Source organism: Pelodiscus sinensis, chromosome 2 (assembly GCF_052426305.1).
Source record: "Pelodiscus sinensis isolate ZL-2025 chromosome 2, ASM5242630v1, whole genome shotgun sequence".
Taxonomy (NCBI): Eukaryota; Metazoa; Chordata; order Testudines; family Trionychidae; genus Pelodiscus; species Pelodiscus sinensis.
The window spans coordinates 247,319,667-247,336,670 of record NC_143053.1 but is presented as its reverse complement, the minus strand read 5'-3'; the positions used below and the strand labels follow the sequence as shown (position 1 = coordinate 247,336,670).

The 17,004-nt window shown below is 44.0% G+C and overlaps 1 protein-coding gene across 15 annotated transcripts in view; it reads right to left on the bottom strand.

The window, feature by feature from the left end:
- Positions 1 to 17,004, bottom strand: part of PRKAG2 (protein kinase AMP-activated non-catalytic subunit gamma 2) — a 387,855-nt gene that overhangs the window by 31,364 nt on the left and 339,487 nt on the right. For 11 of the 15 annotated variants that reach the window (XR_012902124.2, XR_012902125.2, XR_012902126.2 and 8 more), the window contains 4 exons: positions 11,089 to 11,147; positions 8,222 to 8,275; positions 4,601 to 4,646; positions 1,449 to 1,503 (listed from right to left, as the gene is read on the bottom strand). Coding sequence is in view for 12 of the 15 variants with exons in the window: in XM_075922807.2 (XP_075778922.1) it covers positions 1,449 to 1,503; positions 4,601 to 4,646; positions 8,222 to 8,275; positions 11,089 to 11,147 (214 nt within the window). In the remaining 3 variants the exon portion in view is untranslated. The remainder of the gene's footprint in view (positions 1 to 1,448; positions 1,504 to 4,600; positions 4,647 to 8,221; positions 8,276 to 11,088; positions 11,148 to 17,004) is intronic. The other 4 variants (XM_075922814.2, XM_075922810.2, XM_075922809.2 and 1 more) reach the window with 1 other exon arrangement.

Genomic DNA, 17,004 nt, shown 5'->3' with positions numbered 1-17,004 from the left:
AGCAGAAAATTTCAGCAAGTTTACTTTCACCTTTATTGAAGACAAACCACATGCACATCAACATTTTAATGAACCCTTGGATATCAGTAAACACCAAGGGACAGTGAACCATTATAACAGAAGGGTACTAGAAGCAAAAATTCTCAACAATTTATGTTTTTTATTGGAAAACAGTCAATCAAAAAATAAAGACAGCTAATTAATTGCACTCAAAACTAATACCCTCTTTCCAAATAGAAAAATACATGGAAAGTGACAATGCACAGTGTTCCATTTCTCTTCCATTGGATGTGCCTCAATCCTCTTTTGAAAGGATCATAGAGGGGGAAGAGCGTTCACTTTCACTGTACACTCTTACAAACACTTGCTCTTTGAGACATCCAGCAATGCCAATTATTTATGTCAATTGCTTTTCAGGATGCGTACACTTGTCCAAAAGAAATGGAGCCAAGATCATCATTTGATTAAACATATGCCACTGGAAGGAGGAGGGGAGAGGAAGATGTTACAGGGCATTAATTCAATTTAAATAGTGACCAAGAAATGAGAGATTGTATAAAATTAGCAATCCCCCAAACCATCTAGTCTTACTCTTCTGAAAGCTGGAAACATAGCAGGAAATAGAACATGTTAGTTTGACTGCAAGAACAAGAACTCATTATTAACTACAATAATTTGAAATAAGACATTAGTCATTTTTAAATGCACTGTTAACTCTTGAAGTACTGACATTTCCCAGAATGTTGGAACAAGTGCTTAGGACATAATCAAAATACTAACTTTTGGAGCTAGCACTTCTAGCATTTAGTAGAATGCATTTATCAGAGTAACACATACAGACAAATGATTCTCCTTAGGAATCAGGATCTGTGGAGCGATGTATGCAAGGATCATTTTCCCTACAGTATATGCTCTCTCAGTTGTGACAGTTATAAAAAATTAAAATGCAGTCATTTCACTGGCCCCATCCAGGCCTGCCAATGGGGGTGAGGCAAGAAGTGCCAATGGTGGTAGTTGCTCTGGGGCCCAGAAATTCAAAAGGGTCTGGGGCTCCTGACTGCTACCACTGCCACTGCAGCAGCAGCTGAAGCTCCGGGCCCTATAAATCACTGCAGGAACGCCATGTGCTCTGTGCAGCTCTGAGGTTGATGGGGAGGGGCCCCGTGGAGTGCTGGCAGCCCTGCCTCTGCCCTTTCCACCTGAACCCCCATCCCTTCCTGAAGCATGGAGCCAGAACCCAGCTCCCTCACCTAGCCCAGGAGCAATTGTTCCCATACTACAAGATATCCTATAGGACTCAATGCTGATTTTTTGAGAGATTTTTCAGTGAGTCCCTTAAGTAAAAAATGAAAAGAGTCTTTCCATTCTTTGTTATCTTACTCTAGTTCACCAACTCAAATCCTCTTTCATGATCAGCACAAGGTAAAAGCAAGTAGCATTCTACTTACCTTGCATCTGGGGAGATGTTCACTAAAGGCTTAAATGTTTCTTGTAAATAAAGCTCTGTATTAAAAAGCAAATATTTTTAAAAGTCAATGTTTTAGAAACCAGGAAGTAGACAATTACTATAATGTGTATAACTCAATTCCCCATTAAAAATAAAAATGGATGAGAAGTTACAAGTGCTCACTGTCAGACCAACAGCTAGACATTTTTTAAAAGTTATAAATTTGCAAGGATACTTTTGACAGTGAGCCCTCTACCCTGAAGTTAAAGGGACCGTCAGTAAAGGGATCCCTAGGAATTCTTTAAATAAGAGTAAAAGTAATGCAAAGAATATCACCAGTAGGTGTCACTATAGCAATACAAAACACGATGAAGAGAAAATGTATCCACTGAAAGAAGGCTTACAATAACTATGGTTTAGATGTGCTATCTATATATTATTTCCACTCGTGGTGCACACATGCCCTATGAAATAGAAACTGGACTCTTTTGGTGAGTTGGGTCATTGACTAAAGAGCACATTGAGGCTAATCAACCTTCAGTTCTTATCAATAAAGAATCCATTACTGATTGTGAAGAGCATGAGACCTACTGATGAAAAAGAATTATATAGTAAGTGTCATTATCATAATTTCATTTTGTAGTAGTGGAATGGGGAACAGATTGTTGAATATATATTGACAACACATCTAGAAAAACTGTAATTACAGCACAGAACATAACTGTTCTTCCTTTGAGTGCTTGTACACATTCCACTGGTTGGTACTTATAAGCAATAACCTGAAGTACTAAAGGAGAGCAATTGGGAGTCTACCTCAACAAAGATTGCAAAACTCCTCTGTAAAAAAATGAACCTCATTTAGATGCCTTTACCAGTGAACAGTATTTCATAAATGTATCAGTTGATCCCCAAATAGCTGCTATACATACTTCTATAACAACAACACTTCTGAAAGATGCAGCTGAAGATGTTAACTTGGTTAACTTTCTGAAATTAATCATCTTAATTTTTCCTTAGAACTCCTGTGATTATCTGTCAGTAAAAGTACAATATATCACCTGATGTCCTTATATTGTTAAGGAGTGCACAGTAATTGGCTATCCTAAAATGAAGACTGAAAATGATATAGCTCGTCCTTCTGAAGAGATACAGCTTGGACTGTTTTTCCTTATGTGTTGCTTCAGAGCTTTGCTGTTTTGGGCTTTCTTTGGCAATAGTTACTATAAGGGATCTAGGTGTGTGAAGAGAGTAAAAATACTGAAATCCTGAGGCTAGCCCTGGTACCTTCTAACTTTTACAAATATTATCAATGGAACAGATGCAGCAGTCTACCATAAGCTATGTGCAGGTTCTAACAGTTCTTTATTGAGTGGCACAGAGTCTGGCATTTAGGTGCACAGGATATATAACTGTCTATGGGATTTCTCCTACACTAACTAGGCATCCCAGGGAGTGATCTATGAAAATGTTTATGATACAGAAAACCTACTCAGTACTGAGGAAATGTCAGTGGTGCCTACCGATAAGGAAATGTCCTTAGCCAAAGGTAACAACTACGACTCAGGGAGGGACAGACAAAAGTAGATTCCCCCTCCTGGGACAGTGAATCTGTTTCAAGACTGTTGGAACCATGAGCAACAATTTTGAAAGTTAAGAAATCACTGTACTTAATAAAAGCCTTGATGTCAGTACTGAGCATTCCAAAGTCTGTGCCATGAAATGCATATTGGAGAATGTCTTGATTGAGTGTGCCCCTTATCTGGTACCAGTGTACAAAGTCTTTTTGGGTGACAGAGGATCCCAAATCCAGCTTCGTACCAGGAAGGCTGAGGTGATTTATGCTTTTTCTTTTTGAAAGGTTCTTAACATGAAGATCTCTATATGCCTGCTCTTTAGAAGAGTGGTGCTATACCCTACACAATCAATCATTGGAGAGGACTAGTAATAATAATAGCAGCAGAAGAATGTTTCAAAGGAATTCTAGAGCTGGTCATAACATTCACAATAGGGATGTAAGTGAGTAGTTGACTAACCGATAAGCCTAAGCTTTTGGGTTAGTTGAGTCGACTACTCGCATTCCACCCCTCCTGTTGCTGCCTCTTTATCAGAGGCAGCTTGTGGGGGGAGCAGGAGCCAGTGCTGGGGGGAGTCGGCTTACAAGCTGGTTTCCCCCAGCATTGTCTCTGCAATGCAGCCTGCCCCCTGCCTCTATCAGCATGATTAGCTATCAACTACATGATTAGCAAATTACCCGCCTCTTAACATCTTTAAATTCATACTCATCGGGTACATCTGGTGGAAGACTTCTCAGAATTGGATAATTTTAGTTTACTTGGATCAAAGGATTAATGTAAAACAAACACTAAAAATTTTAGCTGGTGATTTTTAGAAGACTAAGGTACAAATTATCAAGGTAATCAACTTCTGATTTTCAATTCTGCGCTTAATTCCATATGAATTGATGATAAACTGTTGTATGACAATCATTTTTATACCACATAATTAAATGTTAGCTTATAATTCTTTCTAAGTTCTCATGTTTAAAAGGTAACTAAGCCCATGACTATAAAATATATTTGAAATTGCTACTATAATTTGTTAACACACATCTGGAAAAAGTAACCAACCAACCCACCAATGGCTACATTCCACAAAGTGTGAAACAGTAGGAGAGATTTTAAAAATTGTAGGCAGCTGGAGACTTCATATTTAGCAACTGTTCCTTAAGGCAAACAAAGTCCTTCTCAAGCTCTCCCACGTTTGGTTATAGTTCAAGACATGACAGTCAAGTGAACATTAAGAGTTTTCAAAGCAGGGTACTGTAATGTTGATTGTGAAGCTGTTACTGAGAGAAAGTAAAATATATAAACCAAGTCATCCAAACAAGTTAAAGATACTCATCTTAAAAGATGCTTAGTTTTTTTTAAAAAAATATGATTTCTGTGAAAGTCCAAAAACTATAGCTTATTATTACTATCATCATCAATATAGTTAGGATTATTGTATCAAGTGCAAAAATAATCAGCGTGAGCAAACAGACTAATTTTAAAAGTCTTTTGAGATAAACTATCCGAGTAACCAAAGCACAATTTTCAGAGATAATCCTAAAATTCCTTAACGGGCATCAATGGATTTTAATAGAAGTGTTCTCACCCCTCCAAGTTTCTATCTTGTGTTCCTCCAGTTCATAGATCTGAACCTACAACGAAAACATGAAAGTCTATAATACTTAAAACATTGTCCCATCACAACCAAAATAAAGTTAGGTTTTAACTATAACTTTCAGTTCTGAATTATACTTCATAAAATCAAAGTTGGTCATAATATTTGAAATACATTGGCCCAGTGAAGAGCAGAACTTATTGGCAATAAGACAAAGGGGGAAAAAGGAGTAAAGCTTCTCAACATTAGGTTCAAAGACATACAGGCAGTCCCCGGGTTACGTACAAGATAGGGACTGTAGGTTTGTTCTTAAGTTGAATTTGTATGTAAGTCGGAACTGGTACATATTGTAGGGGAAACTCTAGCCAAACATTTTTTTTAGTTTTGGATAGCATAGGGAAAGGTTAACTCCCCTCTAATGTTTGTTTTGCTGTCTGTTCCCCTGTTCAGAAGATTTCACATCTATTTCTGTCCCTGTGACAAACTCAGGACTAAAGGAGTAACTCATCAAATACCAAACAGCTCTGCACCATGCTTTGAGCTAATAGCTTTATTTCCACACACCACCCAGGGTTCTAGGAGGAGGGTCCTTTTTTTGCTAACACAATGAGGCCAGCACTTTGTTTGTTTTGGTGGAGTCTTTGTTTGCCCAGGGAGCCCAGCATGTATAGGGGGAGGAGGGGCGGAGAGGCTGCTTTTGTCTGCTGTTCGGCAGCCTGTTGCTCAGGGGAGGGGGCAGCCTGTTGCTGGCAGGGGGGGAGGGGGGAGGCGTGCAGGATGCGAGGCCGCGGGGGGGGGGGGGGGCAGCGGGCGTGGGGAGGCACTTTTCCTCTGCCCAGCAGCTCTGCGGGATCCCTGTCCCTGTGGCCAGCTGCTGCAGGCAGAGGCCAGTTGGAGCTGGCCGAAGAGGAGGAGGAGGTGGATTCTAGGACCCAGGTGAGCGAGCCCCAGGGACGCTGCTGCGCTCCGGGAGCGGGCATGTATAGAGGGGAGGAGGGGCAGAGAGGCTGCTTTTGTCTGTTCTGCAGCCTGTTGCTGGCAGGGGGGTGGGGGGGGCAGCGGGCGTGGGGAGGCACTTTTCCTCTGCCCGGCAGCTCTGTGGGACCCCAGTCGGAGCCGGCCCGAGGATGAGGAGGATCCTAGGACCCAGGTGAGCGAGCCCCGGGAATGCTGCTGCGCATGTGCCGGAGTTGCCTCACCCCGTTCGTATCTAGGGATCCGACGTAAGTCGGATCCACGTAAGTCGGGGACTGCCTGTATACAAAGTGATTGTGGTATACTGTATCTTACAAAAAAGGCACAAGCCCCAATTAAAAAAAACCATTTTGCAGGTCACTTTTAAAGGAAAATTGATGAACTCTTTATCTGTATTAAGTCATTGAGAAGACCCAGTAATGAAGGATGACAGTGCTAATCACAAAACTGAGGTAAATGCTTTTTCCCCTTTGACAATACTGACCCAGCACTCTACTAAGGTAATAAACTATTCTCCTTGGAGTAGACTTCACTGGGAGATGGGTGCTCAATAGCTTAATTAGAGAGGAGGCTGACAAGTTAATGAGAACAGTGAACCCATCATTTGGGAAAATTAAAAGATATCAAGAAAGTAAAAGTAAGTAGACTAACAGGAGACTGGGGATGCTGAATCTTTCCTTCTCCCTCCAAGGAACTGGTGGAGGGAACCTAATAAATAACATACTGGTGCTTAGAAATGTGGAAAATGTCCACCCTGTGTGTGTGGTGGTCCAAAGGGCTGATTAGGTAGCCTTGTAACACCACTAAAGAAATAAATGGGGGCATGAATGAACTTTTATTCTCTAAGTGCGTCTACACTACACCATAACTCAAAATAAGATACGCAATTTTAGCTACACGAATTGCATATCTTATTTTGATGCTACTTCAAAATAGGTTTTTTTATCATTTGGCACTGCCTACACAATACCAAATTTCGAAATAAAGTGCTATTCCGAAACGTTCCTTATGCCTCGTAGAATGAGGTTTACAGGGATGTTGGAATAGCAAGCCTGAAATAATGGGCTTGCTGTGAAGATGCAGGATAGTTATTTCGGGATACTCTGGTATCCTGAAATAGCGCTGCAGTGTAGACATAGCCTAAGACTTCATTTCTCCTTGTACAAGAGAAAGCATGAAGATAATAAGATTTTTCAACCACTGCTGGTGTTTTGTTCACATTATTGAAACCTATTCAACATCACATTCCTGCCCTCCATGACCACTCAGTCACGCTGCCCAATTTCCTGCTGCTCAAATGGCAGCCTTCTGTAGTGTTGTCTCCACCAGATCAGGTGGATGAGGTAGACGAAGCTTTCTTTGGACAACTGAGAGAAGCTTCCAGATTTCAGGTCCTGGTTCTCATGGGCAGAGCTCGCCAGCCATGCTGTCCAGCATTCTGCACATGTGCAGACTGTTCTGCGCATGCGCAGATCGCCCAAACCCGGCTCTTCTCGGATGTAATCTATCTCCTCGCCACGGGTGAATAGATTACATAGATTGTCGAGCCCTGCTCAGGGGCGACGTCAATCACCCTGACATCTGTTGGGAGGCCAATACAGCAGTACACAGACAATTCAGGAAGTTTTTGGAGAATGTTGGGGATAACTTCTTGGTACAAGTGCTGAAAGAACCAACCAGGGGCCATGTGCAGCTTGACCTGCTGCTCACAAACAGGGAGGAACTAGTAAGGGAAGTAGAGGTAGGTGACAAGCTGGGAAGCTGTGATCATGAGATGGTAGAAAGTAAGAAAGGAGAAAGTAGCAAAATACACACCCTCGACTTCAGAAAAGCAGACTTTGACTCCCTCAGAGAACTGATGGGCAGGATTCCTTGGGATACTTACATGAAGGGGAAAGGAGTCCAGGAGACCTGGAAGTATTTTAAAGAAGCCATATTAAAGGCACAGGAAGAAACCATCCTGGTGCGCAATAAGAAAAGCAAATATGGTAAGCGACCAGACTGGCTTACCGGGGACATCCATGGTGAGCTTAAACCAAAAAAGGAAGCTTACAAGAAGTGGAAACTTGGACAGATGACTAGGGAGGACAATATATATATTGCTCAAGAATGTAGGAGACATATGAGGAAGGTGAAAGCGCAACTGGAATTGCAGCTGGCAAGGGATGTGAAGGGTAACAAGAAAGATTTCTATAGGCATGCTAGCAATAAGAGGGTGATCAGAGAGGGCGTGGGGCCCTTACTGGATGAGGGAGGTAACCTAGTGACAGATGATGTGGGAAAAGCTGAAGTACTCAATGCTTTCTTTGCCTCTGTCTTCACGGACAAGGTCAGCTCCCAGACAAATGCAGTAGGCAATGCAGTATGGGAAGGAGGTGGACAGCCCTCGGTGGGGAAAGGACAAGTTAGGAACTATTTAGAAAAGCTAAACATACACAAATCCATGGGTCCAAATTAAATGCATCCAAGGGTACTGAGGGAGTTGGCAAATGTCACTGCGGAGCCATTGGCCATTATCTTTGAAAACTCGTGGAGATCGGGAGAGATCCCGGATGATTGGAAAAAGGCAAATGTAGTACCCATCTTTAAAAAAGAAAAGAAGAAAAATTCAGAGAACTACAGACCAGTCATCCTTACCTCAGTCCCTGGAAAAAACATGCAGGGGATCCTCAAGGAATCCATTTTGAAGCACTGGGAAGAGGGGAAAGTGATCAGGAATAGTCAACATGGATTCACGAAGGGCAAGTAATACCTGACCAATCTGATTATCTTCTACAATGAGGTAATTGGCTCTGTGGATATGGGAAAGTCAGAGGATGTGATATACCTTGACTTTAACAAAGCGTTTGATATGGTCTCCCACAATATTCTTGCCAGCATGTTAAGGGAGTATCGATTGGATAAATGGACTGTAATGTGGATAGAAAGCTGGATAGACTGTCAGGCCCAATCAGTAGTGATCAACGGCTCGATGTCAGGTTGGCAGTCAGTTTCTAGCAGCGTGCCCCAAGGACCGGTTCCTGGACTTGTTTTGTTCAATATCTTTATTAATGAATAAATTAATTTATTTATTCTGGGAGGGGTGGGTGAGATTCTGTGGCCTGCACTGTGCAGGGGGTCAGACTAGATGATCATAATGGTCTCTTCTGACCTTAAAGTCTATGAGACCTGGATGAGGGGATGGATTGCACCGTCAGCAAGTTTGCAGATGACACTAAGCTAGGGGGAGAGGTAGATATGCTGGAGGGCAGGGATAGACAGAGTAGAGCATTGGGCCAAAAGAAATCTGATGAGGCTGAACAAAGACAAGTGTAGAGTCCTGCACTTGGGACGGAAGAATCCCAAGCATTGTTACAGGCTGGGGACTGAATGGCTATGTAGCAGTTCAGCAGAAAAGGACCTGGGGACTACAGTGGATGAGAAACTGGATATGAGTCAACAGTGTGCCCTTGTAGTCAATAAGGCTAATGGCATATTAGGGTGCATTAGGAGCAGTATTGCCAGCAGATCCAGAGAAGTGATTATTCTCCTTTATTCGGCTCTAGTGAGGCCATATCTGGAATACTGTGTCCAGTTCTGGGCCCCCCATTATAGAAAGGATGTGGATGCATTGGAGAGGGTCCAGCAGTGGGTGTCTAAAATGATTTGGGTGCTGGAGCGCATAACCTATGAGGCGAGACTGAAGGATTTAGGTTTGTTTAGTCTTCAGAAAAGAAGAGTGAGAGGGGATTTGATAGCAGCCTTCAACTTCCTGAAGGGAGGTTCCAAAGAGGATGGAGAAAGGCTGTTCACAGTAGTGACAGATGGCAGAACAAGGAGCAATGGTCTCAAGTTACAGTGGGGGCGGTCTAGGTTGGATATTAGGAAAAACTACTTCAGTAGGAGGGTGGCGAAGCACTGGAATGGGTTACCTAGGGAGGTGGTGGAAGCTCCATCCCTAGAAGCGTTTAAGTCTTGGCTTGACAAAGCCCTGGCTGGGTTGATTTAGTTGGGATTGGTCCTGCCTTGGACAGGGGGCTGGACTTGATGTCTCTTCCAGCCCTAAGATTCTATGATTCTTTATGACCTCATCAAAGTTGTTTGTGGCCTTCTGCAATTCACTGACAATTTTCTGAATATACTTTTAGCAGCTTTGTCTCAGGACTCACTATTGCTAAGTCTTGTTTAGTCTTTAAACAACCTTGTCTAGACATGTTAATTTGCATCTCAATAACAGTTACTGTCCTGGCTCTACTCTGGGCTAAGGCACCATCAACTCTTTTGCGAGTCATCTTCAGGTATTTCTGAGGCTTCAGTATTTAGAGGCATGGGGTAAATTAGAATAATTCTTACTAAATTAAATCACTAAATTAAAGGAGGCCAGCCTCATAAACATGATCATTCCTGCAAGGGCCATTCCTTGAAATGTGCCAGAAGACACAGTCACTAGATTACCTAAAGGAACAATTTTTAAAAGCAATATAAAAACAAGATACATATGTGAGTAAAACAAACTGATTTTCAGGGTATTGACAAACTGCAAAAGAGGTGAGATATTTCAATTGATTCAGTCTAGCTAAGCCATCAGAAATCTTGTTAAAGGCTGATGAAATGAGATTACAACTGTTATTATGACCACATTTTGGAGAGAATATTTCTAAAGGATTAAAACCTGGCTCAGAATTTAGAATATGGTTTGACTTTTGCTGATAATTGCAGTAGATTGGTGGTAAAGCTTGTGGCAATGCAACAGCCTTGAACTTTGTACACAAATCCCTTGGCAATGGTGTTTTAATGCCTTGATGCAAAATAGAAGTGTGTGATCTACATAGCTCACCGCTCTCCCCAAGCACCCAAATTCCCTTTTTCTCTACCTGAATAATATAATATGTGATTCAACATGTGCAAATCACATATTTGGAATCAAATGTAACATAAAACCCTAGAAAACTAGGAGCAAATATTTTTTCTAAGTATTTTTCCACACTAAAATCACTTTTACATAGAACCATTATTTTACACTGGTGTTTAGCTAGACCTTTTACTCCAAAACAGCAAGTCTTAATAGTAATGTAATAGTGCCTGCTGTCCAAAACCAATCAAGAGTCTACATCTAGATTCAGCCACAATTATGGCCCCTCTGAGGCAGGCACCAAACACATACATAATACAAGACAGTCTATGCCTTGAAGAATTTATAGTATAACTAGAAAAGAAAAAAGGGAAAGAAATTTTACCCACATTTACAGATGAGAAAATGAGGCAAAGAGAGGCTAAGCAATTTGCCTAAGATCACAGCAAGTTTGTGGCACACCTGGAAATTTAATCCCAGACCTCCAGAGTCCCAAGTCCAGTGCTTTGACCACAAAGCTATCCTTTCTTCTCAAAAGTGCAATAAAGCATTTTGATAGCAATTTAAGTTTCTAAAGGCTGTACAAATATTAATCAATTTTCAATGCTTTTGATTTGCATTTATGCATGTTATGGTTGTTAATGATACAATTAAAGCCTAATATGGTACTTACCATTGGAGACTTATAGTATCTATGAAGTATATTAATGAAATCTGTAATTGTTAACATTCCTGTAAAAAGTAGGAAAAAACAGCACTTTAAATAAGCATCACAAAATTATCTTGTTTTTATGCTTTTAAAAATATTTACTTCTAAACTGGTATACTTCATTGTTGTGAACTAAATGAACACAACATTTTAGGAGCTTTATAAATACCAATCATTTAAAAAAAATGTGCATGCTAAAATTCTCCAGGGTTAGCACAGACAGACAGAAAGAATACTCTGTATTGGTAGGAATTGGAACAAAAGCTCTGGATCTGTATTTTGCAGCTGGCCCTTTTCTCTAACAGTTTTAGCCAAACAAAACCCTGAACTAGGATTGCCTCTCCTGCAACTTGGGGGGAGCGCAGGGGATAAAAGCTTTCAAAATCTCGTTACTCAGTTTGGGACTCAGGCCCACCCCTTTTAGGAGTCAAACATTCTCTTTTAGGAGTCAAACATTCACACTTTAGGAAAATACAAGCTATCAAGCAGTTTCATTGATATGGTTATCCAGTCTGATCTCCTGTATAACACAGGCCAAAGAATGTCACTGATAATGGCTGCAGCAAGATCACAACTTCTGTTTGAACTACAACATTTATTCTGGAAATATATGCAGTTATGACACAAAAGATTAAGTGACAGTCCTTAGGCATATAGAAAAATGCAATGTTCAGCTGTAATACCAAACTATCAATAAGTAAAATAAAAATGGAGCAAATATCATACCACCTAACTCAATACTATAGGTTGGACCTCCCCTCATCCGGCACCCCTTGGACCTGACCAGTCCCAAATGAGGGGATTTGCCAGACCAAGGCCAATATAGCCCATGCTGTCCTGCTGCCCTTGGCTAGGGCTCCAACTGCAGCCTGCCCGGCTGCTGCTGCTGCTGCTGCTGCTGCTGCCTTTAGGATTGGAGCTCTGTAGCTGGTGATAAAGCTTGCTGCCAGGGCCGGAGCTGGAGCTCCGCGGCCGGGGCTGGAGCTGGAGCTCTGCTGCTGCCAGAGCTCTGCAGCTGCTACTGCCGTCCCCAAGCTCCATGGCCGGATCCAGAGTTCTGCAGCTGCCACACCCTCATTACTGCCTGGCAGCAGGGGCCAGAGCTCCCTGCTGCACCTCCTGCCCCTCCATGCTTTGTCCCCTGGCTCCCAGCTGAGTCTCTGTGACCACCCCCCGCCCGCCACTCCCTATACCTGGGCTCTGTGGTCCAGGAACATCCATGGTCTGCCAGACCAGAGAGTCCTGGTTAAGAGAGGAACAACCTGTACTCCTGTGGCAGAACTTCTGAATGACATATAAAACAAGTGTTCAGGAAAAAGTAGTTTTCAGAGGTTAACTTTAATTGACCAGAAATTTGAGACGAGCAGAAATCAAAATTCATCATTGACCAAGGCAATCCTTCATGAAATTATAGTGTTTCCCAGGAGTTTGAAATAAGAAAGCATCTATCACTTATGTCCAAGAATCTCTCAGTCTGCATGCCAGGTTACACAGAAACTCTCAGGAAGATCCTAAACTATAGTATTCACAGTCCCTCGGTGTTTATGCTTTCTACTTTTCAATCCATAAAGAACACAGTTTGACATATACACATAGTCTCAACAGCTTACTAGGATATTAAAGTAAGACAGTAAAGGACCAATTCTAAGCCCCACGTGGGGGGAATGGGTTTTTAAGGTGGGTGAAAGTTCTGTAGACCCTTCCAGAATCTTTTAGAGATAGGGTGTGAAAATATGGAGTGAAAATATGGAGAATCCATCAATGGGAGGGTGGAAGGCCATAATGGCGGCCATGTGCACCCGGAGTGAGGAAATTGACACATTTTATTGTTTTAGGTGCATGACGTATTCCAGTACTTGGTGGAGCGGCACCCTAGATGGTTTGATTGCCCTGTGTGTGCACCACTGTGTAAACTGGTGCCACTTGTATAGGTGAGTCTTGCGTGTTGTTTGTCTCCTGCTACGCAGTAGAAAATTTTTCACTGGTTGGGAGCTCTGTTGCTTCGCTTCTGAGAATCAGATAGGTACCATGCCATCAGATTCAGCATTTGTAGTTGGGGGTGAAGTACTGACCCCTGGTTCTGGGAGAGCAGATCTGGGCAGTTCGGAAGGTCATAGAGACAGGTGATAAAGACTTGTAAACCATGTCTGTTGGGGCCAGGCTGGGGCTATCAAGATCACTGGGCCCCATCCGTCTGTATCTTCTGGAGGACGTTGGGAATGGGTGGGAAGGCATACAATAGGTGGGCCCCTCAAGTGAGAAGCATGGCATCACCCAGGGAGCCATGTCCTATGCCCACTCGCAAGCAGTACTGGGAGCATTTGGAGTTCTGCCTGCTGACAAAGAGATCTATCTGTGGTCGCCCCCATCGTGGAACAACTTGTGGATGATCTGGTTGTGTAGTTCCCACTCATGTTCTGTGAGGAAGTTGCGGCTGAAGATATCTGCCATAAAGTTGTTGTCACCAGGTAGGTATTCTGCTAAAATAGTAATATTGTGGTGGATGCACCAATTCCAAAGCCTGATCACCTCTGCGCATAGCAACTGGGATCTTGCACATAGTTGTCATTGTCGGTGAGGAAATGCACAGAAGAGTCTGGGATGTAAGGAAGGAAGTGTTTCCATGCGTTGTGGACTGCTCAAAGCTCAAGCTTTGTATGCAGTCTTGACTCGTCTTTGGACCATTTCCTTTGTGCAAACTATTGCTGGAAGTGTGCATCCCATCCCATCAGTGAGGCGTCTGTCATAATTTGTTTGGACGGCTGTTCCCAGTGGAAAGGCATCCTGTTGCAGAGGTTGTGTGCCTGTGTCCACCACTGTAGGGAGGTGAAACATGCCTGTGCATCTGACGGCTGGCTGGTGTGTACACTGAAGAGATCCAGAGTTAGAAATAGCAGAAGTGCAGCCTAGCATGCGGGACCACATATGTCATAGCCACCATGTGCCCCATAAGTTTGAGGCACACTATGTTGGGCTAGTGGTAATGATCATAACGAGGTTTCTTATATTGTTGAAACAGTGTTTGGGGAGATAGGCCTGAGCTGTTGTGGAGTCTATACAAGCCCCTAAGAACTCCAAAGATTGTGTGGGGCGAAGTATGGATTTCTGCTCATTGATAATGAAGCCCGGTAACTGAAGCTTGGTCTTCATGAATATGATCATGTCTTTGATGGTCCGTTGTGAGGGACCTCAGATAAGACAATCCCTTAGCTAGATACTTATGGTGGTGGCATGGGTGTAGCTGTGACCCCAGGTGATCTAGAGTTAGTGTGGGATACTAGGAGGCGGCTGGAGCTAGCCCTGTCAGTCTTCTGTGCCACAGAAGAATGTTGTGCTGTAGGTTGACAATGTGCTGAGGATCTTGACTGTGCCCATGGCGAGCCAAGTGCCATTAATGCCAGTGGTGCCTCTGTCACCACAGGACCCTTGCTAGGTGCCCTTTTTGTGGTAGGTGATCTTGAGGGCTGTTTCGAGCGCATCTTTGAGCCAGTTATTGAGGAAGCTCAAGACTTTGCCATGCCTGAAGTGCCTGGTTCATCTTCTTTGCTAATTCTTGAGGGGAGAGTGTGAGCTGGTGAGGGTCTAGTTTCTGAGCATGTTCTCTGAGGTGAAGGGCTTGGAAGTTTTCCTTTAGGAGAAACTGCGCTTGAGCCCTTATTGCCCCCTTGATAATTATGGGGGCTAGGGATCTATCCATAGGCTGTGTGCACACTGTGAGCTCCCTTTCTTTATGAGCTCTTGCTGTGAGGCTATGGCAATGAACACATTACTGAGGTACATGTGTGTCCCCCAAACAGCACATACATTCCCTGTGGGCATCCGAAGTTGGCATAAATTCTCAGCATTTGCCACATCTTTTCTCCTTAGGAGAGCCTGGCATGCCTCCCAGAAGCTAGCTGTATTTGTACAAGCAGCGCTGACTGCTTGTGGGTCGTTGGTTCCTGTTTCTTTTCCTTTGCTTGCCGCGGCTTGCTATTAGCGGTGGTAAAAGCTGGTGGTGGCGACTTTTTTTTTCCCTGTGTAAAGAGAAGGGAGTCCTAAGTGCCTTAAGACTATCTGTGCTGATAAAGTGGTTCTGCGTTGTCTTGCAGGGCATACCGAGGAGGAGAGAATGAGCTGTCTGTGGCCGAGGGTGATGAAGAAGTAGAAGTGGGCTGCGCATTATTTCAAAGGCGGGAGCACAGCTCTCCACTCGTGCATGCACAGCCTGACTAATCACTGCTCTCAAAGTCTCTGATCTGTGGTGCTGGGACGAGCCTGACACCAACTGTGGAGCAGCCACAGGGACATCACTTGCAGAAGAAACTAAAGAATATAAGTGACAAGTATCAGAGGGATAGCCATGTTAGTCTATTTATACCTGCCTCTGGAATTTCCACTACATGCATCTGACGAAGTGGGTCTTTGCCACCGAAAGCTTATGTTCCAATAAATCTGTTAGGATATGTCTATTAAGCTAATTCAAATTAACGCATCTACACACAAAAACTATTTTGAAATAGTGTTTTGCTATTTCGAAATAGCGCGTCCACACTGAGTGGACCCTGAACCAAAGTTAAGGCTGGCTGGAACTAGTGCCGGCAGGGCATCAGGTTAGGACTAAGTGTGTGGGGCTGCTGCCTGAGACTACCTGAGCTCCGTGCTTAAAGGGACCCTACTCCCACCCCGGACAGACAGTTCTCAGGGTCCCCCGCTTGCTTATCTACCTTGATGAGGGACAGCAAAGTAGTGCTGTCTTGGAGTGCCCTGAGCGCCCACACTCGGGACACCATAGCACTCAGCCACATGGAGCCAGAGCTGCCCCTGGGCACGCACGCTGTGCACCTCGTGGGGTTGTTGCCATCAGCCTGGCTGCACTTGCTGCAGGCTGCCATGCGGAGGGTCCATCAGGCTGTCAGGATCCAGGAGGCCCTGTGGGAGAGTGTCCACCTTGAGGAGCCCTCAGAGACACCCCTGTCCTCCCTACCGGGGGCTCGTGCCCCATTCCTCCCTCACGTCCTTCCCTAGCCCTCCTTCCTGATGTCAAATAAATGAACCTCTGGAGAGACTGGGAAAAGGAGGTGGGAGGGGGAAGAGAGAGGGTGGGAGAGGGGAGGGGGAAACCTGAGAGGAGGGAGCTGGAAAGGGGAAGGAAGGGAAAGAAGGGGAGGGGAAGCTCAGGGTTGGGGGTCTCGCTGGACCAATTTGATTTTCATGTAAACCTGCTCCTGGGTTCGCATGTGGCCTTTGGTGGCCAGGCTGGCAGCTATCCTGCAATAGACAGCCGCATTCCTCCATCTAGTGTGGAGATCATAGACATTGTGGGGCATCCCCCCCCAAACCTGAATAAGGTCCATGATCTCCACCCTGGACCAGGAAGGCGCCCACCTTCTCCGGGCTCAGTCAGGCTCCTGGGAGCTGGCAGACTGCTCCTGGGGAGCGGTGGAGGGCTGGCTGCCAGTGGCTTGCTGGTTCATGTTTTGGGGCCACTGGGTCAGGGACCCTGGTGGCAAGTGCTGGCTCTGGGCTGGCAGGCTTGGAGCTGGCACAGGCATTGTGGCCAGAGTCTACCCCTTTAATGGCTCCAGGGCTGGGGGAGAGGAGAGTAAGTTTTCCTGGTTGTGCCTAGAGTGGCCACTAGGGCTCCCTGGGAAGGGCTGGAGGCCCCCCAATTTCGAATTAAGTGTCTACATAGCACTTAATTTGAAACAGCTATTTTGAATTTGGCGTTACTCCTTGTAGAATGAGGTTTACCAAATTTGAATTAAGCGCTCAGCTATTCCGAATTAATTTTGAAATAGTGGTTTGCATGTATAGACGCTATTAAAGTTAATTCGAAATAACGGCTGTTATTTCGAATTAACTTTGCAGTGTAGACATACCCTTAGTCTATAAGGTGCC